General features: G+C 40.2%; 1 protein-coding gene across 1 annotated transcript in view; it reads left to right on the top strand.

Annotated features, from left to right (window-relative positions):
* Nucleotides 1-22,395, top strand: part of LOC124555882 — a 241,727-nt gene that overhangs the window by 98,027 nt on the left and 121,305 nt on the right. Inside the window, exons 14-17 of the mRNA XM_047129943.1 lie at nt 553-624; nt 3,660-3,731; nt 6,780-6,851; nt 9,891-9,962. Coding sequence (XP_046985899.1) covers nt 553-624; nt 3,660-3,731; nt 6,780-6,851; nt 9,891-9,962 — 288 coding nt within the window. The remainder of the gene's footprint in view (nt 1-552; nt 625-3,659; nt 3,732-6,779; nt 6,852-9,890; nt 9,963-22,395) is intronic.

Here is a 22,395-nt window from a genome sequence, read left to right as displayed (position 1 = left end):
TCACAACAAGGTGGAGACGCTGGTTCTCGATATAGAGCGTGTGTGCATTGTGCACAGTTCAGAGTGGAGATTTGGGAGCGAGAGGTAGATAAGGGAATCTTGTTCAGGGTTAGTTATGATAGAGTAAGAAAGTATAGCAGAAGGGGTTATGTTTTGGTGGGTGAGGGGTGAAGTTATGATGAGGGCAGTAAGGTTTAATGAGATGGTGATGGGCATAGAGGTAGGTGAATGAGAGGATTGGTTATCATGCAGCAATGAAGTTTGAACCTAAAGTAATGTGTTCATGATGCAAGCAAGAAAGTGTATCGAAAACTGGTGGTACTGTGCCAATTATGGGAATGAAGTTTTTCATGTAAAAATTGTTACTATTTCATTGTGCTATTACTCTTCAAAAGTTGGTGGAAATGTTTAATTAAAAATAATTGTGGACACAACTCTCTCATTCAACATGTTTATGAAATATATGTAACTGAAGTGAGCGGTAGTTGAAAATTAAACTTTGTTAGCATGTTGAAATTCGATACATAAATAATCCTGTTATCAAAATTTCAGATGTGCCAAGATATGGAAAGTCATACTTTGAGGGAGATTTCCAAAGACGACTGTCGAAGGAAGGCTCTGTTGGTGAGTAAATTTGTTTAGTTCAATCACTGAATTAAGCATTTTGTAATCACTCATGGTATTTTCACTTTGAATAATTGGAATCATGGTAGATGTAACATTGAATCGGTCTTGAAATGTTGTTTCATTGGTTTAAGGACATAGTTTGTGGCAGGTATAAGAAACTATTCTTGATTATGAGGAGAGGGTTCACTTGCAGAAAGAACTCTGTTATGGGTTGATGTTTCCATCCGTGCAGGTCTGTATCTTTAGGTAAAGAATCAGGCAGAAGGTGTTAAACAGTGGAGAGTATAGAAAGCTATTGTACAAAGTTGTGGTGACATTCTTACTCATAAGTATAAAACTGTTCCATAAAGAAACATTTTAATTCTTTGTGATCCCAAAGATTTTGGGAGTTATACTGCAAGAGCATTAACTGACATTTAGTTTAAATAGTTATGTTATCTGCCAGTGCTTCTGAATTTCTTTGTCATCACAAGACATGATATTTTTTAATGGGAAGAGAAGGAAGTTGTGTGAACTTGAATACATTGAATGTAAAGTATTTTAAGACGCCTGGGGGGGGGATAAAAAGCCACTTCATTTTATCCAGTGTTTCTTTATCTACGTCACTTTTTTATATTTAGATTGCTTCTGGTCCTTGTAGGATTACAATGGTGTATTGTAAAGTGGTACATTGTGAATATAAATTTACAAAATTAAGAAAAATCGAAAAGTAACTTAGGTTCCAGTAGTGATGACATGATTTAAAAAAGAAATGAGACTACTCTCATTCATAAATATTTGTTGTAATGTAAATCTGTGTAGCCTCTTGAAGGATGACAAGCAGAAAGGTTATGAATAGCAAGGACAAGCAGAAGGGTTCTATGTAGCAGAAAAGTTGAATTCATTCTCTCCTCCCTCTCTCGCTGCCTGCCTGTGTCAAGTGCAGTGCAGTGCAGTCCAGTCCATCAGTCACTTACTCTACACCTTCTTCCCCTTCCTGCCCCCCCCCCCCCCACCGTGCGCGCGTCCTTTTGTGTGTGTGTGTGTGTGTGTGTGTGTGTGTGTGTGTGTGTGTGTGTGTGTGTGTGTGTGTCGGGGGGGGGGGGGGGGGAAGGCGGCAAGTGGCCCTACTTTTATCTTTTATGCTAGTTGTAAATGTTTTGTAAGCAGACAGATTTACAACATTTATCAAGTTTGTTTTGTAGAATGCCTCATAGATTATTTTTTCCAGCAGAGTGCAACATAATGAGTGTAGTAAATTGTTTGCCTACTGCCACAGATTTGACTGATGAACAATAAACTTGTTGCAGCATAGTGACAGAGTTCAGGCATGGACTAACGTGCTATGACAGATAGTACCTTAATAATGGGAGCAATCAAGTATAGTGTAATAAGAAGATACAGAACTAGTAGTCTACATTATGCCTGAAGTCGCATGGACAAACGTGAATATGTCATTTATTTAGGAATAGTCAAACAAGAGGTTTTGGAAGATTTTTCCTTTTTATTTCTGTATCGTACAAGAGCCTTCATTGTTTAAACAATTGCTTGTATCTGGTCAGTGATAAATCGGAAAATATTTCAAACAGTGACATCTGACGAGCTTTTTTAGGTGTCGCTTTGTAAAGGCCTTGGGGTTTATGGCTTTTATGCACTTTACTGGCATTGTAATGTGTCTTGGGTTTGAGCTGGAACCAGAATTTTTAACCTGATAAAATGTATTCACAATAGTTAACAAATATTTGCTGCCAGAAGTCAATTACATAGCACAGCTTATCATACCATTCAGCAGAACATACTCTTATACTGTGACGTTACTGTTAAAGTATCTTTGAATTCCATGTATGTAAAGATTCATTGCAATTTAACAAAATGATATTCTCTTGAAGTAGGAAGTTTTGAATTGAATAACTGTGGCCTGAAAAACAACATTTGCCACTTCCAAGGGAGTTGTAATGACGAAGAACTTAGTACAAAATTACATGGCTATTTGTGTTGCCCATTAATACTGACATTTTGAGTGCTTACGTGTTTAATGCATCATTTGAATACTTTTCTTTTCAGAACTGCAGTATTAGTATTTATGACTGAGGCAGGGACTAGTACATCTCACATTTAGAAATTCTTCCTTTGCATCTGCTATGTAAAATTGGTTGCTAGGTCCAATAGCCTTGTGCTGTTAGAATCAATCATGTGAAGATCACTGGGGCAATGGTGCAGTTTAGGTGTCTTTTTCTTCAGGTATAAGTTGTTACTGACAGTCAATGTTTGAACTCACATACATGTAATGTATTTAATATTGCAATATGAACATCATTAAAATTTTAAATTGCAATTCATTTTGCCACTTTTGTGGAGAGACATCTGATCACAAAGAAGAAATTATTATAAAATATGTAGTTATGTGGAAGCCAAATTTATAAAGAGCTTCACAGATTCATGAAAGAAACACCGGAAGTAAGATTTATAGCTCTGAGAGTGTAACAGAAGTTTATCTCTTGTCACAACAAGGTGGAGACGCTGGTTCTCGATATAGAGCGTGTGTGCATTGTGCACAGTTCAGAGTGGAGATTTGGGAGCGAGAGGTAGATAAGGGAATCTTGTTCAGGGTTAGTTATGATAGAGTAAGAAAGTATAGCAGAAGGGGTTATGTTTTGGTGGGTGAGGGGTGAAGTTATGATGAGGGCAGTAAGGTTTAATGAGATGGTGATGGGCATAGAGGTAGGTGAATGAGAGGATTGGTTATCATGCAGCAATGAAGTTTGAACCTAAAGTAATGTGTTCATGATGCAAGCAAGAAAGTGTATCGAAAACTGGTGGTACTGTGCCAATTATGGGAATGAAGTTTTTCATGTAAAAATTGTTACTATTTCATTGTGCTATTACTCTTCAAAAGTTGGTGGAAATGTTTAATTAAAAATAATTGTGGACATAACTCTCTCATTCAACATGTTTATGAAATATATGTAACTGAAGTGAGCGGTAGTTGAAAATTAAACTTTGTTAGCATGTTGAAATTCGATACATAAATAATCCTGTTATCAAAATTTCAGATGTGCCAAGATATGGAAAGTCATACTTTGAGGGAGATTTCCAAAGACGACTGTCGAAGGAAGGCTCTGTTGGTGAGTAAATTTGTTTAGTTCAATCACTGAATTAAGCATTTTGTAATCACTCATGGTATTTTCACTTTGAATAATTGGAATCATGGTAGATGTAACATTGAATCGGTCTTGAAATGTTGTTTCATTGGTTTAAGGACATAGTTTGTGGCAGGTATAAGAAACTATTCTTGATTATGAGGAGAGGGTTCACTTGCAGAAAGAACTCTGTTATGGGTTGATGTTTCCATCCGTGCAGGTCTGTATCTTTAGGTAAAGAATCAGGCAGAAGGTGTTAAACAGTGGAGAGTATAGAAAGCTATTGTACAAAGTTGTGGTGACATTCTTACTCATAAGTATAAAACTGTTCCATAAAGAAACATTTTAATTCTTTGTGATCCCAAAGATTTTGGGAGTTATACTGCAAGAGCATTAACTGACATTTAGTTTAAATAGTTATGTTATCTGCCAGTGCTTCTGAATTTCTTTGTCATCACAAGACATGATATTTTTTAATGGGAAGAGAAGGAAGTTGTGTGAACTTGAATACATTGAATGTAAAGTATTTTAAGACGCCTGGGGGGGGGATAAAAAGCCACTTCATTTTATCCAGTGTTTCTTTATCTACGTCACTTTTTTATATTTAGATTGCTTCTGGTCCTTGTAGGATTACAATGGTGTATTGTAAAGTGGTACATTGTGAATATAAATTTACAAAATTAAGAAAAATCGAAAAGTAACTTAGGTTCCAGTAGTGATGACATGATTTAAAAAAGAAATGAGACTACTCTCATTCATAAATATTTGTTGTAATGTAAATCTGTGTAGCCTCTTGAAGGATGACAAGCAGAAAGGTTATGAATAGCAAGGACAAGCAGAAGGGTTCTATGTAGCAGAAAAGTTGAATTCATTCTCTCCTCCCTCTCTCGCTGCCTGCCTGTGTCAAGTGCAGTGCAGTGCAGTCCAGTCCATCAGTCACTTACTCTACACCTTCTTCCCCTTCCTGCCCCCCCCCCCCCCCCCCACCGTGCGCGCGTCCTTTTGTGTGTGTGTGTGTGTGTGTGTGTGTGTGTGTGTGTGTGTGTGTGTGTGTGTGTGTGTGTGTGTCGGGGGGGGGGGGGGGGGGGGGGAAGGCGGCAAGTGGCCCTACTTTTATCTTTTATGCTAGTTGTAAATGTTTTGTAAGCAGACAGATTTACAACATTTATCAAGTTTGTTTTGTAGAATGCCTCATAGATTATTTTTTCCAGCAGAGTGCAACATAATGAGTGTAGTAAATTATTTGCCTACTGCCACAGATTTGACTGATGAACAATAAACTTGTTGCAGCATAGTGACAGAGTTCAGGCATGGACTAACGTGCTATGACAGATAGTACCTTAATAATGGGAGCAATCAAGTATAGTGTAATAAGAAGATACAGAACTAGTAGTCTACATTATGCCTGAAGTCGCATGGACAAACGTGAATATGTCATTTATTTAGGAATAGTCAAACAAGAGGTTTTGGAAGATTTTTCCTTTTTATTTCTGTATCGTACAAGAGCCTTCATTGTTTAAACAATTGCTTGTATCTGGTCAGTGATAAATCGGAAAATATTTCAAACAGTGACATCTGACGAGCTTTTTTAGGTGTCGCTTTGTAAAGGCCTTGGGGTTTATGGCTTTTATGCACTTTACTGGCATTGTAATGTGTCTTGGGTTTGAGCTGGAACCAGAATTTTTAACCTGATAAAATGTATTCACAATAGTTAACAAATATTTGCTGCCAGAAGTCAATTACATAGCACAGCTTATCATACCATTCAGCAGAACATACTCTTATACTGTGACGTTACTGTTAAAGTATCTTTGAATTCCATGTATGTAAAGATTCATTGCAATTTAACAAAATGATATTCTCTTGAAGTAGGAAGTTTTGAATTGAATAACTGTGGCCTGAAAAACAACATTTGCCACTTCCAAGGGAGTTGTAATGACGAAGAACTTAGTACAAAATTACATGGCTATTTGTGTTGCCCATTAATACTGACATTTTGAGTGCTTACGTGTTTAATGCATCATTTGAATACTTTTCTTTTCAGAACTGCAGTATTAGTATTTATGACTGAGGCAGGGACTAGTACATCTCACATTTAGAAATTCTTCCTTTGCATCTGCTATGTAAAATTGGTTGCTAGGTCCAATAGCCTTGTGCTGTTAGAATCAATCATGTGAAGATCACTGGGGCAATGGTGCAGTTTAGGTGTCTTTTTCTTCAGGTATAAGTTGTTACTGACAGTCAATGTTTGAACTCACATACATGTAATGTATTTAATATTGCAATATGAACATCATTAAAATTTTAAATTGCAATTCATTTTGCCACTTTTGTGGAGAGACATCTGATCACAAAGAAGAAATTATTATAAAATATGTAGTTATGTGGAAGCCAAATTTATAAAGAGCTTCACAGATTCATGAAAGAAACACCGGAAGTAAGATTTATAGCTCTGAGAGTGTAACAGAAGTTTATCTCTTGTCACAACAAGGTGGAGACGCTGGTTCTCGATATAGAGCGTGTGTGCATTGTGCACAGTTCAGAGTGGAGATTTGGGAGCGAGAGGTAGATAAGGGAATCTTGTTCAGGGTTAGTTATGATAGAGTAAGAAAGTATAGCAGAAGGGGTTATGTTTTGGTGGGTGAGGGGTGAAGTTATGATGAGGGCAGTAAGGTTTAATGAGATGGTGATGGGCATAGAGGTAGGTGAATGAGAGGATTGGTTATCATGCAGCAATGAAGTTTGAACCTAAAGTAATGTGTTCATGATGCAAGCAAGAAAGTGTATCGAAAACTGGTGGTACTGTGCCAATTATGGGAATGAAGTTTTTCATGTAAAAATTGTTACTATTTCATTGTGCTATTACTCTTCAAAAGTTGGTGGAAATGTTTAATTAAAAATAATTGTGGACACAACTCTCTCATTCAACATGTTTATGAAATATATGTAACTGAAGTGAGCGGTAGTTGAAAATTAAACTTTGTTAGCATGTTGAAATTCGATACATAAATAATCCTGTTATCAAAATTTCAGATGTGCCAAGATATGGAAAGTCATACTTTGAGGGAGATTTCCAAAGACGACTGTCGAAGGAAGGCTCTGTTGGTGAGTAAATTTGTTTAGTTCAATCACTGAATTAAGCATTTTGTAATCACTCATGGTATTTTCACTTTGAATAATTGGAATCATGGTAGATGTAACATTGAATCGGTCTTGAAATGTTGTTTCATTGGTTTAAGGACATAGTTTGTGGCAGGTATAAGAAACTATTCTTGATTATGAGGAGAGAGTTCACTTGCAGAAAGAACTCTGTTATGGGTTGATGTTTCCATCCGTGCAGGTCTGTATCTTTAGGTAAAGAACCAGGCAGAAGGTGTTAAACAGTGGAGAGTATAGAAAGCTATTGTACAAAGTTGTGGTGACATTCTTACTCATAAGTATAAAACTGTTCCATAAAGAAACATTTTAATTCTTTGTGATCCCAAAGATTTTGGGAGTTATACTGCAAGAGCATTAACTGACATTTAGTTTAAATAGTTATGTTATCTGCCAGTGCTTCTGAATTTCTTTGTCATCACAAGACATGATATTTTGTAATGGGAAGAGAAGGAAGTTGTGTGAACTTGAATACATTGAATGTAAAGTATTTTAAGACGCCTGGGGGGGGGGGGGGGGGGGGATAAAAAGCCACTTCATTTTATCCAGTGTTTCTTTATCAACGTCACATTTTTATATTTAGATTGCTTCTGGTCCTTGTAGGATTACAATGGTGTATTGTAAAGTGGTACATTGTGAATATAAATTTACAAAATTAAGAAAAATCGAAAAGTAACTTAGGTTCCAGTAGTGATGACATGATTTAAAAAAGAAATGAGACTACTCTCATTCATAAATATTTGTTGTAATGTAAATCTGTGTAGCCTCTTGAAGGATGACAAGCAGAAAGGTTATGAATAGCAAGGACAAGCAGAAGGGTTCTATGTAGCAGAAAAGTTGAATTCATTCTCTCCTCCCTCTCTCGCTGCCTGCCTGTGTCAAGTGCAGTGCAGTGCAGTCCAGTCCATCAGTCACTTACTCTACACCTTCTTCCCCTTCCTGCCCCCCCCCCCCCCCCCCACCGTGCGCGCGTCCTTTTGTGTGTGTGTGTGTGTGTGTGTGTGTGTGTGTGTGTTTGTGTGTGTGTGTGTCGGGGGGGGGGGCGGGGGGGGGAAGGCGGCAAGTGGCCCTACTTTTATCTTTTATGCTAGTTGTAAATGTTTTGTAAGCAGACAGATTTACAACATTTATCAAGTTTGTTTTGTAGAATGCCTCATAGATTATTTTTTCCAGCAGAGTGCAACATAATGAGTGTAGTAAATTGTTTGCCTACTGCCACAGATTTGACTGATGAACAATAAACTTGTTGCAGCATAGTGACAGAGTTCAGGCATGGACTAACGTGCTATGACAGATAGTACCTTAATAATGGGAGCAATCAAATATAGTGTAATAAGAAGATACAGAACTAGTAGTCTACATTATGCCTGAAGTCGCATGGACAAACGTGAATATGTCATTTATTTAGGAATAGTCAAACAAGAGGTTTTGGAACATTTTTCCTTTTTATTTCTGTATCGTACAAGAGCCTTCATTGTTTAAACAATTGCTTGTATCTGGTCAGTGATAAATCGGAAAATATTTCAAACAGTGACATCTGACGAGCTTTTTTAGGTGTCGCTTTGTAAAGGCCTTGGGGTTTATGGCTTTTATGCACTTTACTGGCATTGTAATGTGTCTTGGGTTTGAGCTGGAACCAGAATTTTTAACCTGATAAAATGTATTCACAATAGTTAACAAATATTTGCTGCCAGAAGTCAATTACATAGCACAGCTTATCATACCATTCAGCAGAACATACTCTTATACTGTGACGTTACTGTTAAAGTATCTTTGAATTCCATGTATGTAAAGATTCATTGCAATTTAACAAAATGATATTCTCTTGAAGTAGGAAGTTTTGAATTGAATAACTGTGGCCTGAAAAACAACATTTGCCACTTCCAAGGGAGTTGTAATGACGAAGAACTTAGTACAAAATTACATGGCTATTTGTGTTGCCCATTAATACTGACATTTTGAGTGCTTACGTGTTTAATGCATCATTTGAATACTTTTCTTTTCAGAACTGCAGTATTAGTATTTATGACTGAGGCAGGGACTAGTACATCTCACATTTAGAAATTCTTCCTTTGCATCTGCTATGTAAAATTGGTTGCTAGGTCCAATAGCCTTGTGCTGTTAGAATCAATCATGTGAAGATCACTGGGGCAATGGTGCAGTTTAGGTGTCTTTTTCTTCAGGTATAAGTTGTTACTGACAGTCAATGTTTGAACTCACATACATGTAATGTATTTAATATTGCAATATGAACATCATTAAAATTTTAAATTGCAATTCATTTTGCCACTTTTGTGGAGAGACATCTGATCACAAAGAAGAAATTATTATAAAATATGTAGTTATGTGGAAGCCAAATTTATAAAGAGCTTCACAGATTCATGAAAGAAACACCGGAAGTAAGATTTATAGCTCTGAGAGTGTAACAGAAGTTTATCTCTTGTCACAACAAGGTGGAGACGCTGGTTCTCGATATAGAGCGTGTGTGCATTGTGCACAGTTCAGAGTGGAGATTTGGGAGCGAGAGGTAGATAAGGGAATCTTGTTCAGGGTTAGTTATGATAGATTGGCTTGTGGGGTGGGGGAGTGAAGTTATGATGAGGGCAGTAAGGTTTAATGAGACGGTGATGGGCATAGAGGTAGGTGGATAAGAGGATTGGTTATCATACAGCAATGAAGTTTGAACTTAAAGTAGGGTTCTCTGAATAGTAATTCATTCATGGTGCTTGCAAGAAAGTGTATCGTAAACTGGTGGTAGTGTGCCAATTATTGGAATGAAGTTTTTCATGTTACATTGTTACTATTTCATTGTGGTATTACTCTTCAAAAGTTGGTGGCAATGTTTAATTAAAAAATAACTGTGGACACAACTCTCTCATTCAACATGTTTATGAAGTGTATGTAACTGAAGTGAGCGGTAGTTGAAAATTAAACTTTGTTAGCATGTTGAAATTTGATACATAAATAATCCTGTTATCAAAATTTCAGATGTGCCAAGATATGGAAAGTCATACTTTGAGGGAGATTTCCAAAGACGACTGTCGAAGGAAGGCTCTGTTGGTGAGTAAATTTGTTTAGTTCAGTCACTGAATTAAGCATTTTGTAATCACTCATGGTATTTTCACTTTGAATAATTGGAATCATGGTAGATGTAACATTGAATCGGTCTTGAAATGTTGTTTCATTGGTTTAAGAACATAGTTTGTGGCAGGTATAAGAAATTATTCTTGATTATGAGGAGAGGGTTCACTTGCAGAAAGAACTCTGTTATGGGTTGATGTTTCCATCCGTGCAGGTCTGTATCTTTAGGTAAAGAACCAGGCAGAAGGTGTTAAACAGTGGAGAGTATAGGAAGCTATTGTACAAAGTTTGTGGTGACATTCTTACTCATAGGTATAAAACTATTCCATAAAGAAACATTTTAATTCTTTTGTATCCATAAGATTTTGGGAGTTATACTGCAAGAGCATTAACTGACATTTAGTTTAAATTGTTATGTTATCTGCCAGTGCTTCTGAATTTCTTTGCCATCACAAGACATGATATTTTTTAATCGGAAGAGAAGGAAGTTGTGTGAACTTGAATACATTGAATGTAAAGTATTTTAAGATGCCTGGGGGGGGGGGGGGGGAAAAAAGAAAAAGCCACTTCATTTTATCCAGTGTTTCATTTGTGACTGTATTACATTCGTAAAATAAAGAACAACCGCCTTAAGTCACAATCATGCTTTTATATCAATGCACAGTGCGTTTCGTTCCATGGGTGCTCATCTATAGCTGTTTTGACAGTCCACATCAATTTTTTTTCAGATTTAGATTGCTTCTGGTCCTGTTATGATTACAATGGTGCATTACGAAGTGGTGCATTGTGAATATAAATTTACAAAATTAAGGAAAATTGAAAAAGAACTTGGTTTCCAGTAGTGCAGACATGATTTAAAAGAAAGAGAGAGAGAGAGAGAGAGAGAGAGAGAGAGAGAACTCTCATACTTAAATATTTGTTGTAACGTAGAAACAGCAGAGCTCCTATATATCCTCTTGGAAGATGACAAGCAGAAATTTTATGAATGGCAGTGACAAGCAGCGGATCGCTAGACTACAATTCAAGCAAGTCGTATTAATGAATTTTTATTACAGTAAGATAAATGACAATACTTAACTGTGAAAAATTTACAATGAGATATCGCAAGCAAAGGGTGACATGAAACACAACCAGTCTCTTTAGTATATACAATTTGTAACACAAGAGAAGAAATACAGTTCCTAAGTCACTGCAATAGAGCTCGTAGAACGGCTAGTCTTTAACTGGGCCATGGCCAGCCCGTGGCACTTATGTGCTCTTTGTGTAGATGCCGCTGCTGTCTCGTCGTCGTCCTAGACAGGGGTCAGTCAGCGTACTATTGGCTGACGTCTTCTCCACAGCCCACTCTGCTCTAACATTCTTGACCACGTGTTGTATTGTCGCACAACATCAGCATGCCACATCTCGTCTGCTGCATCAGGAGTTATCAGCTGCAGACAAGAGCAATGGTAACGTTACCAGTGACAGTGCCACGAAATCAAAGTACCTGAACACGGTTTTGTTGTGTCTTACCCACTCGTCAACTATGGGGTGCCTTGGAAACTTGCTTTGTTGGATCCCTAGACAACAATTCAAGCAAACTGTATTAATGAATTTTTATTACAGTAAGATAAATAACAATACTTAACTTTGAGAAATTTACAGTGAGATGTTGCAAGCAAAGGATGACATGAAACACAAGCAATGTCTTCAGTATATACAATTTGTAACACAAGAGAAGAAATACAGTTCCTAGGTTGCTGCTATAGAGCATGTAGAATGGCTAGTTTTCAACTGAGCTGCGGCCAGGCGGCGTGGCACTTATGTCCTCTTTGTGTAGTTGGCGCTGCTGTTTTGTTGTCATCCTAGACAGGGTTCGGTCAGCGTACTATTGGCTGACGTCTTCTCCACAGCCCTCTCTGCTCTAACGGTTTTGACCAACATGCTGATACTTGACGTTACGCCGCAACATTCCACCCCTCAAAGCGATGGACCATCGTTGTATTCATAGCTCGACAATGGCAGGAGAGCAGTAGTGTGGATGCTGTGCTGGACCGGAATCTGTGGCTACAGGCTACATCAGGCTTCCGGTTGTACACTGCCATCTGGCCTTTGCTCTGTCAGAAGAGTCCCCCGGAAAATGACCAGCAGGGTACGCGTCCACCTCCTGAGGACCATAACCAGATGTAGAAGGTGTCAGCTGCAACGGCGTCGTCAGGTCTAGCTCCATTGGTAGGCCGAGAGGAGGCAGAGGCTCAGACTCCATTGGGGGATCCCGCGGTGTTGTGATGACACCTTCTGGTGGCTGCGGTGGCCGCGCTGTCCTCGAGATCCATGAGTCTGGGGGGAGAGACACAGATGGATCACCGTGCACATGACAGTGACGAATTTGATTGTGATGTCGGCGCTGCAATCTGTCTGGGTCTGATAGGAGATAAATGCATGTGCTGCTTCACGCGCGCCTTCTGCTACTGCTAAAAACCTTGTAAAACACAATATCATGCAGCGCGAAACGTTACTTGTGGCCTTCCTTTGGTACCGGATGCTGAGGAGGGTGGAGCAGTGTCCGATGGTGGCGGCCGTGAAGAAATTCTGCTGGCGATGGTCCATCTCATGGATGCGAATGATAGGAGGCAATAAAAAGTTGCAACTCATGCTCCCTGATTTGTGCAGTGTGAAGTATGGCCATCTGCTGCTTGAAGGTCCTGACGCAAACCTTCAGGGCAAAAAATAGAGGGCAACACCTGAATTGTGCTGCATGATGCTGTCAAGGTCATTGGCACAGCAAAGGGAAACTTGCGATAAGAGTCTACCACAATCATCCAACGAGTGTTCTGAAAAGATCTCGCAAAGTCTATGTGCACACTTTGTCATGATGATTGCCACTTAGGCCAGCAGAAAATTTTTGTGGTGGAATGGACTGATTTTCCTTACAAGTGTGACACTGTGATGTCCTCTGTTCTTTTTGGGTGTCCATACCCTGCTATGTACAGTGGCGATGCACTAACTGTATTGTACGAACAATCCCCCCGTGTCCTTGGTGAAGTAACTGCAACACTCCGCCCCCCCCCCCCCCCCCAAAGCTTTGGGGATCAACACACATGACTGTCCACTGTCATTTCAAACAAGAATCACACCTTCCTGTATAGCGAGGCTATGCCGAAGTCCAAAGTATCGGCGCACTACAGCATTCTTCATGCTATACAGTGAGCGAGACCAAGTTGTATGAATGTGTTTTAGCAAAATGTTCAAACCTGAATCAGTTTCTGTGGCCTGTGCAATTTTCCTATAGTTCAGAGGAAAGGATTGAAGCAATTCAGAATCCTGAGCATTCCATATCAGGGCCAACCAGAAGACATGAAAGTGCATCTGCATTGCCATGTTGGGCTGTCTGACGACATACAATCTCGTACTGGTATGGAGACAACAACAAAGACCATCTTTGCAATTTTAGGGCAGTTCATACAGGAACTGGCTTGTGATCTATTACTAAGTAGAATATCCTGTCATACAAATAGTGGTGGAATTTGGTGACACCATACACAATAATCAATGCCTCTTTCTCCATTTGCGAGTAGTTACACTGAGCTTGGGACAATACTTTTGATGTGAAAGCAGTAGGTCTGCCGTTATCACCAGTTCTGTGCAAAAGTAATGCGCCAACTCTATAAGAGGAAGCATCAACTTGCAACACAACTGGTTTGTCGGGATCAAAGTGCACCAAACATCGATCACTAAGCAATGCATCTTTTAAGTTTTTGAAAAGCTTCTTGGCACTCATCTGTCCAAAAAAAGGGGACATTCTTGCGATGCAAGCGAGCTGCAATTTGTGGAGCATTCGGTATGAACCGAATGTAGTATTTAGTTTTCCCTAAGACTGACTGCAATTCTGCGACATTGGGAGGGACTGGCAAATCTCGTATCGCTAACAAATGCAACTGAAGAGGATGTACACCTTAGCTGTTTATGAGATGACCAAGATACTACAACTCAGGTTTAAAAAAATAACACTTGCCCAGTCTACACTTTAGTCCTGCATTAGATGACACACGAAACAAAGCACTTAAATTTGCAATGTGTTCTTAAGATGCACGACCTGCTATGACAATACTGTCCAAATAATTTCAGCAGTTTGGCACTTGAGCAGTCAGCTGTTCCAAATACCGTTGGAAAATGACCAGTATTACAAGCAGACAGATGGAGTTATGATGGGTAGTCCGTTGTCTCCTGTGATCGCAAATTTGTTTATGGAAGACTTCGAGGAACGTGCATTGGAGTCGACGCCTTTGAAACCCGCCTGTTTCTTTAGATATGTTGATGATACCTTTGTTGTTTGGCCTCATGGTAGGGAGAATTTGAATGCCTTTCTAGAACATCTGAACTTGATCCACCTGAACATTCGTTTTACGATGGAGGTGGAAGAGGATGGTTGCCTTCCCTTTCTTGACGTGTTGGTTAGGAGGAAGGATGATGTATCATTGGGACATGCTGTCTACAAGAAACATACTCACACCTATTGTACTTACAGGGCTAATAGTTGTCACCATCCGGCTCAGAGTGAAGGGGTACTTCGTACCTTGGTACACAGGGCACATGTCGTTTCTGACACTGAGACTTTGCCAGCTGACCTGTCCCATCTTGAAGTTACATTTCGTCAAAATGGTTATAGTGATAGACAGATTGAATGTGTGTTGCACTATCAACCAACTGTACATCGGATGATTAATGGTAATTCTGAGTCGACACCTAAGTCTACTGCCTTTTTACCATACATAGGAAACACTTCCAACAAGATCGGTTGTATTTTACAGAAATATGATGTGAAATGTGTTTTCTGACCTCCACTTAAAATTAGAGCATTTTGAGTTCTGTTAAGGATGATCTTGGTCTGCGTGAGACCAGTGTATATCGCATTCCTTGTAGCTGTGGCATGGCATATATTGGTCAAACCATCAGGACCATGGAGGATCAATGTACTGAGCATAAATGGCACACACGATTACAGCAGCCAAGTAAATCTGTTATTGCTGAACATTGCTTGTATACTTGTCACCCCATGTTATGTAACAACACCGAGATATTGGCATGCACGTCCAGCTATTGGGACAGTGTTATTAAGGAGGCAGTTGAGATTAAATTAGCGAGCAACCCCGTTAACAGGGATGGAGGTTTTTGTTTAAACTCTGTTTGGAATCCGGCTCTCTCCCTTGTCGAAAAACAGAGGGACAGAGCCAATGCTACCTCACCTCTGAGTTCATAGTCTATCGATAGCTCTGACTTTGGTCATCTTTGGTGGCACTAGTGTTGAGCGTGTGTGTTATCTTTCATGCATCAGACCGAGAACTGAGGATTTTAATTTGCATATACATCACCTGTCCATTGCAGTTTGCCTTGTAAATGGCGCGGGGTGTTCTCCCACTGAAATATCGGCTGTCGCTGAAAGTGTTACCTGGCTGAATTCCCAGAAGTTATTTGAAAGCCTAAATGAGTGTTCACAACACACACTTCTTGAACTCCTTCATTTAGTGGTATTTGAAGATGTACATCACGAAAATCAATTTTTGAAATGTAACGACCAACACCTAATCTGTCCATGAGATCCTCTGGGCATGGCAATGGATAAGTATGAATCATAGTTCGTTGGTTGACTGTACACTTTAAATCAACACAGAGACGAATGCGGCCTGAAAGTTTGGGAAGCAAAACCAGTGGAGTCGCTCATTGACTAGCTTGTGTGGGCGCAATAGCTCCACTATCTTGCAATTCTTTAAGTTCAGCAGCAACGTTGTCCCATAATGGAATGGGAACATTTGTGGCCTGGAAAAATTTCGGCTGAGCAGTGTCTTTCGTAGTAGTATGTACAAAAAAATTGTTAGCCTTGTCTAAACCTTCAGAAAAGAGTTCAGGGAATTCCTTCAGCAAGCTAGGTACTCCATCTTTTGCATTAAATGCAGACACTGACAAGACATTGTCCTGAATTTTAAAGGCAAACAAATAAAAAGAATCAAGGCCAATATGTTCTCACACTCACATGAGTGTAGCACAGTGAAAGTCACAGGTCGCATATGCGATCGATACATAGCAGGCAAAGTACATTTTCTGAGAACGGGAATGTCTAGTCCATTTTATGCTATCAAATGCATGCTAGTTTTAGAAGAGCCTAACTGTTCTTGTGTGTTACGATCCAGCAGTGTAACAGAGGCACCCATATCCAACTGAAATTTCACACACTTTCCACTAATATGCAAATGTACAAAAAGCTTGTTGGGCTGGCATAGCACTAAAGAAATCGTTCGGAAGCTAGTTTTGCTAATGCCTGTAGCAGGCTTTGAATACATGGCATTGATGACATGAACATTGTGACTAGATTTGTGTGAGTGTGTGGAATTGTTAAGTTTGTTCTGTTGCAAACATACGGATTGTACATGTCCTTTCTTTCCACAAGCATAACATTGTGCTTGTTTGGACGGGCAGTCTTGGCATTTGTGTCATAAATAGCACCGAGGGCATGATTTAATTTTGTTCGCCTGTGTAACTGCCTGTTTAGAGAACTGTTTACGCAGCGTAGTGTGTGCAAGGTGTTGCTGCCTAATGGGTCGGTTGCGAGCAAGGAATGACGTGACCTGACAAATTGCTGGCTGCTCAAACTTACCGGCCTACGAGGCATCGGAATCATACTGATCTAGTATTTGCACTGTGTGCTGAGATGATGGATCGGACTGTTTGAAAATCTGTTCCCTCAGTTTGAAATCAGTTACATTGTATACGGTCGCATCACACAACATAATGTCTGAATATAAAGCACCACAAGCACATTTGAATTTACATTTCTTCGTCATACCTGCAAATCTGTTACCCACATGCGATAAGTTTGTTCTGACTGTTCCTTGCAACTAAAGAAATAGTACCAGGCTGCTACCACATTCACTTGTTGGTCATAATAGTTAGTTAGCGAATCTACAACTTGATCATACGAAAGTCCACTCGGAGTGGCATTAGGAAATAGTTTCTGGATGAGTCTAAACACTGCACTTCCTACCGTGGACAGTACCTGGTTTGTTGTGAGCAATTATGTGGCTTCGAAATGTTGCTACCATTCGAATTGGATCTTCTAAAGCGACTAGGTTCAGAAACTTTTGCAATCAGAATAATTGCCAATTTTGAGAATATAGAAATTAGTAAGCTAACATACTTTCACTTTCTGATGTCATACGGAATAATATTTTGGGGTAACTCAACCCTTAGACAAAAAGTTTTCACTGCTCAAAAGAAAGTGGTTAGAATAATGTGTGGAGTTCATAGTCGCACATCCTGTAGGCGTGTTTTTGAAAGGTTGCGAATTCTAACAACAGCCTCACAGTACATTACTCACTAATGAACTTTGTTCTCGACAACATGGACCAGTTTAAAAACAACAGTGACAGTCATGATTATAGTACTAGAAAAAAGAAAGACTTACACTATCCTGTACTCTACCTGTCTTTGGCACAGAAAGGGGTAAAATACGCTGCTATAAAAATTTTTGACAAATTACCAGATGAAATAAAATGTTGACAGACAGCAGCAATAGCTTCAAAAATAACTGAAATTATATCTCCTTGACAACTCCTTCCATACCATAGATGAATTCTTGAATAGTAATAAATAAATCTATTAATATAGTATGTGCATGTTGTGCAATTTAAGGTCATGGGGTATATATATGAAGGGCTTATTTCAATAGTGGTACAAGTCAATTTTTGCTCATTCTGAGATACAGAGTCCTAAAGTTAAATGAGCACTGAAAAATCTGCAGTTGAGATACCAGAAATATTAAAGTACATATACTTCAATATTTCAGGTATCTCAACTGCAGATTTTTCAGCGCTCATTTAACTTTAGGACTCTGTATCTCAGAATGAACAAAAATGGACTTAGACCACTATTGAAATAAGCCCTATGCGTGGCGTGGCACACATTGTGCTCTAAACTATTGTAACCCCTTCTTCTATCCCAGGCTGCATTTCCTTTCCTGTGCCCCTCCCTTTCTGTCCTCTTTCCTTCCCTTCTGCCCTACCTTTCCCTCTCTCGGTGTTCTTGCTTGTGTCGACCTCTCTATCCACACAATGCAAAAAATCTCTTTTCATATGTGCATTTCTTGTGCACTTGACACATTCCACTTCATAACAGCTTCCGTACCATGCAATTGATCAATGGAACATGCAACTAACTGTATGCAGTGTGTTCTCAGGCATTAAGAACAGGCTCAGTATGCACAACATTGATGCTACTTGAGGTATGGTGCACCTCTTAACAGATCATGGTCCATACCCTAAACATCTACATGGAGTTGTGAATGTGGAGTGGAAGGTTCTGCTAACCGTGTCATTTTAAATTGCCCTTGTTTCAAGGTTGAGAGGGAATACAGACAATTAGACTGTAATTCGCAAACAGCTGTAAATGATCAAAATTTTTAGGCTAGAGTTAATTTGCTGCATTTTGAATATCTAAAAGATTGTTCAAATAACTTACGGGATTGCTGCCGGGTGACGTCGTTGACCACCGCCGATATTTCGACAGGAGCACACCCTGCCATTCTTGAGAGTGGCAGGGTCTGCTCCTGTCGAAATATCGGTGGTGGTCGACTACGTAACCCGGCAGCAAACCCGTAAGTCATTTGAACATTCAATTCGCCGGGAAAAGTTAAGGTCTCACATGTAAAGAGTTGTTCCTCAACTTTAAAATCAAGTGGACACTCTCAATATCAAAATGATGTCAATGGATCTGAAGGGCAAAGTAGAAGACTAAGAAGAAATGTTATCTTTCTGCATGATTGAGAATGATATCCATGGCTAAAAAATGGTTAAGAGAAAGATTAAAGAAGTTGCAGTGTTCACCCAAATGGGTATACATAGACTTGAGGATTGCCAAGGTATTCACATACCAGTGAGGACAATATAAAACAGTGTAGTAACAGTAGGTCTAAATGCAGATATAGTTGTAGTTAGTTGGCAAACTCGGGTGGTTCAGAGGCAGCCAATAACAGATACAGTAATATAAGTTGAAAGTAATTCAATCAGAATTTTAATTAAATTCCTTTTGGTTTAGTGTTTTATTTAATCATATTTTCCACACACTGTTTATTTCTACATTATAAACCACCTGACAAAAGACAGTGAAGCATGCAGGAGGGAGGAGGAAACAAATTGAAACTCTAAGGGAGGACAGGGTATGTGATGTCATTTCAGTGATTACAAGACTGAGTCAAATTTACAAAGAACTTGGCAGTATGAACCAGCTTATCAGTATGACATTGCACCCTGTCTGGCATGGATGCATGCACTGATTCATTTGGGGAAGACGTCATCAAGACTGTTGTATCCACTTGTGAGACATGCTGGCCCACAACTGCTGTAATTGGTTTGTGTTATCCTGGATACTGGCTCTGGGGTGGAGTTGACATCTGTGTTGATCCCACACTTTCTATCAGGGACAGACTTGAGAATCTAGCTAGCCACGGAAGTACCATGAACATTGTGAAGACAATTCATAGACATATGTGGCATGGATGGATGAGCACTATCTTCGAGAAAAGTCACACCATAATACTGTCATATGAAAGGTAACACATGAGAATGCTGGATGTTCATGTCATACTGTTCTGCCATCAGAATTCCCTTAGTCACTACCAGACATGACCTGAAGTCATTCCCAATGGCTTGCCACACAGTAACACCAGGAGTAACACAACAGTGCCTCTCCAAAACATTGGAAGAATGAGACCTATATCTAGGTTCCCAGGTTGCCGACATTATTGCTTACAGTGGTCATCCAGGAATAGTGCAGATCTGCGATTCATTACTGAACACAATGCAACACCATTCATCTGTAGTCACAGTATCGCTCCAAGCACATCCAATTGTATTGTGGTATCACCAGCAGTCTACACATGAGATAGTAATTCCACAATTCGGTGGCTACTAGTCTCTGACTGATGGTCTGGGATGACACAGAATGTTGCAGGGAGTACACTACTAGTTCTTGGATGGCAGGTACAGATGTGGTATGGTTTATGATGTGCTTGGTGCACAATACAGTGATCCTCCCTTGGGATGGTCAGACGTAGTCAACCAAAACATTGTCAATGGGTATGGACACCCTGAAGATAACTGTTCTTCCGGGAGTTTGTGCGTGGCATGGCACACATTGTGCACTAAACTATTGTGACCCCTTCTTCTGTTCCGGGCTCCTGTGGCATGGATCTTCCCCGCACCCCCTCCTTCCCATCTTCCTTCACCACCGTACCAGCATCTCCAGTATCGCTAGGCTACCAGCACATGTAACCAGTCCGTGTCTTGGGGCTGTTATGTACCCATCTGGCTGAGCCCCTTGACAACACAGGGATCATACGTCTGATACCTGTTGCCTCCTCATGCATGCCTAGGAGTGGTTGCTTGTCATTCTGGAGCATCGTAACATGCCAGACGGCCCTTGCTGTGGCTGGATGGCGCCTTTTGAGGAGGGACCCTGATTGGAGTGGTTGGTATCAGGATGGATGCTTTGCGTATGAAACATATTAAACTCCAAAAAACTAGCCATTCTTCTATGGCCATCTCTTTTGTTGGTAGTGGCACATTTAATGCTGTTTCTTATGACCCTGCAGCCTTCCCTTCCCTGACTACACTCTAGGAAGAGGGACAGGCTTGCCGGCTTGAAGTGAAACACTTGTCCGATACCCTGGCTGCACTAGGACTGATGGGGACACGTTCACTGCCATCAAGCCAGTATTTTTTTGTGGAAGATATTGAAGACAAGTTCGGTGAAGAGGAATTTCTCAGTGATGTGCGGTCGGGTTTGCTGTTGATCATAATTACTACTGCCATTCAATCAGCAGACCTGAAGGCGTGAGACCATCCTGGTGATATGCTGGTGTCCATTACTGGTCCTCAGTCATTGAATATATATTTACATCCACATCTACATGGATACTCTGCAAATCACATTTAAGTGTCTGGCAGAGGGTTCATCGAACCACCTTCACAATTCTCTATTATTCCAATCTCGTATAGTGCACGGAAAGAATGAACACCTATTTTATCGTGGTGATCGTTCCTCCCTATATAGGTCAGTGTCAACAAAATATTTGGAAGAGAAAACTGGTGATTGGAATTTCGTGAGAAGATAACCGTCACAATGAAAAACGCCTTTCTTTTAATGGTGTCCAGCCCAAATCCTGTATAATTTCTGTGACACACTCTCCCATATTTCGCGATAATTCAAAACGTGCTGCCTTTCTTTGAACTTTTTCGATGTACTCCTTCAGTCCTATCTGGTTAGGATCCCACACTGCGCGGCAGTATTCTAAAAGAGGACGGACAAGTGTAGTGTAGGCAGTCTCCTTAGTAGGTCTGTTACATTTTCTAAGTGTCCTGCTGCCAATAAAACGCAGTCTTTGGTTAGCCTTCCCCACAACATTTTCTGTATGTTCCTTCCAATTTATGTTGTTCGTAATACCTAGGTATTTAGTTGAATTTACGGTGTTTAGATTAGACTGATTTATCATGTAACCAAAGTTTGAGTTCCTTGTAGCATTCATGTGGATGACCTCACACTTTTCGTTACTTAGGGTCAACTGCCACTTTACTTCAGGGAATCATTTTTAATAAGGCCCTTGTGTTTCAAACTGATGAGAAACTCCAGGCCAGTCTCGAGCAATGGGATGTTCATTTTGTTTGGCGTGTTTAGATAGGTTGTAAGGACAATTGTACCCATACCAGCACCTTTATTCTGGTATCGTAGGGAGATAACCTCCCAGAGAAGGTCAAGGCTATGTGTTATTGGTGAACAAGAAGCCGTACATCCTGCCACCCATGAGGTGTTTTCGGTGCGTGCGTTTCAGGTGCATGTCTTCCAGCTTTACAGCAGACCCTCTATGTGGTGAATGTGGATATCCACTTCATGAGGGGAGCCCCTGTATTCTGCCACCCGTGTGTGTTAATTGTCAGAACCGTCACTCTCTGTGCTCACCAGACTGCTCTTTTTATAAGAAGGAAAAGAAGATACAGGAGTATAAGTCCCTTGATAGTTTATCCTATGATGAGGCCAACAGATACATGACTCACTTCACCCTGTGTCGCTGACATCTAATTTTGCCTCTTTTACATCCTTTCCCCCCTACTCCCTAACCCAGTTCTCCCCCCATCTCCCCTGCAGTTCCCATGCCTTCCCCTCTGGGTGCCGCTTCCCCTCCCTGGCTGGAGAAATGTCCCTCTTCTTTGGCACCCACTGGTGATGGGGCTTCCTCCCAGGGTCCTTCCCCATGGTGTCTCCCAGGCCAGAGGCCTGCTGCCACAGCTCAGCTGTAGGACCCACAGTCCATGCGCCCCGAGGTTTCCTGCTCACTTTCAGTTCTGCATCTTGCAGAAGCCTGCTCTCCCGTTGTGGCCTGCCCTCC

This window comes from Schistocerca americana, chromosome X, assembly GCF_021461395.2.
Source record: "Schistocerca americana isolate TAMUIC-IGC-003095 chromosome X, iqSchAmer2.1, whole genome shotgun sequence".
NCBI classification, from domain to species: domain Eukaryota; kingdom Metazoa; phylum Arthropoda; class Insecta; order Orthoptera; family Acrididae; genus Schistocerca; species Schistocerca americana.
This window is presented reverse-complemented; position numbering and strand designations above follow the sequence as displayed.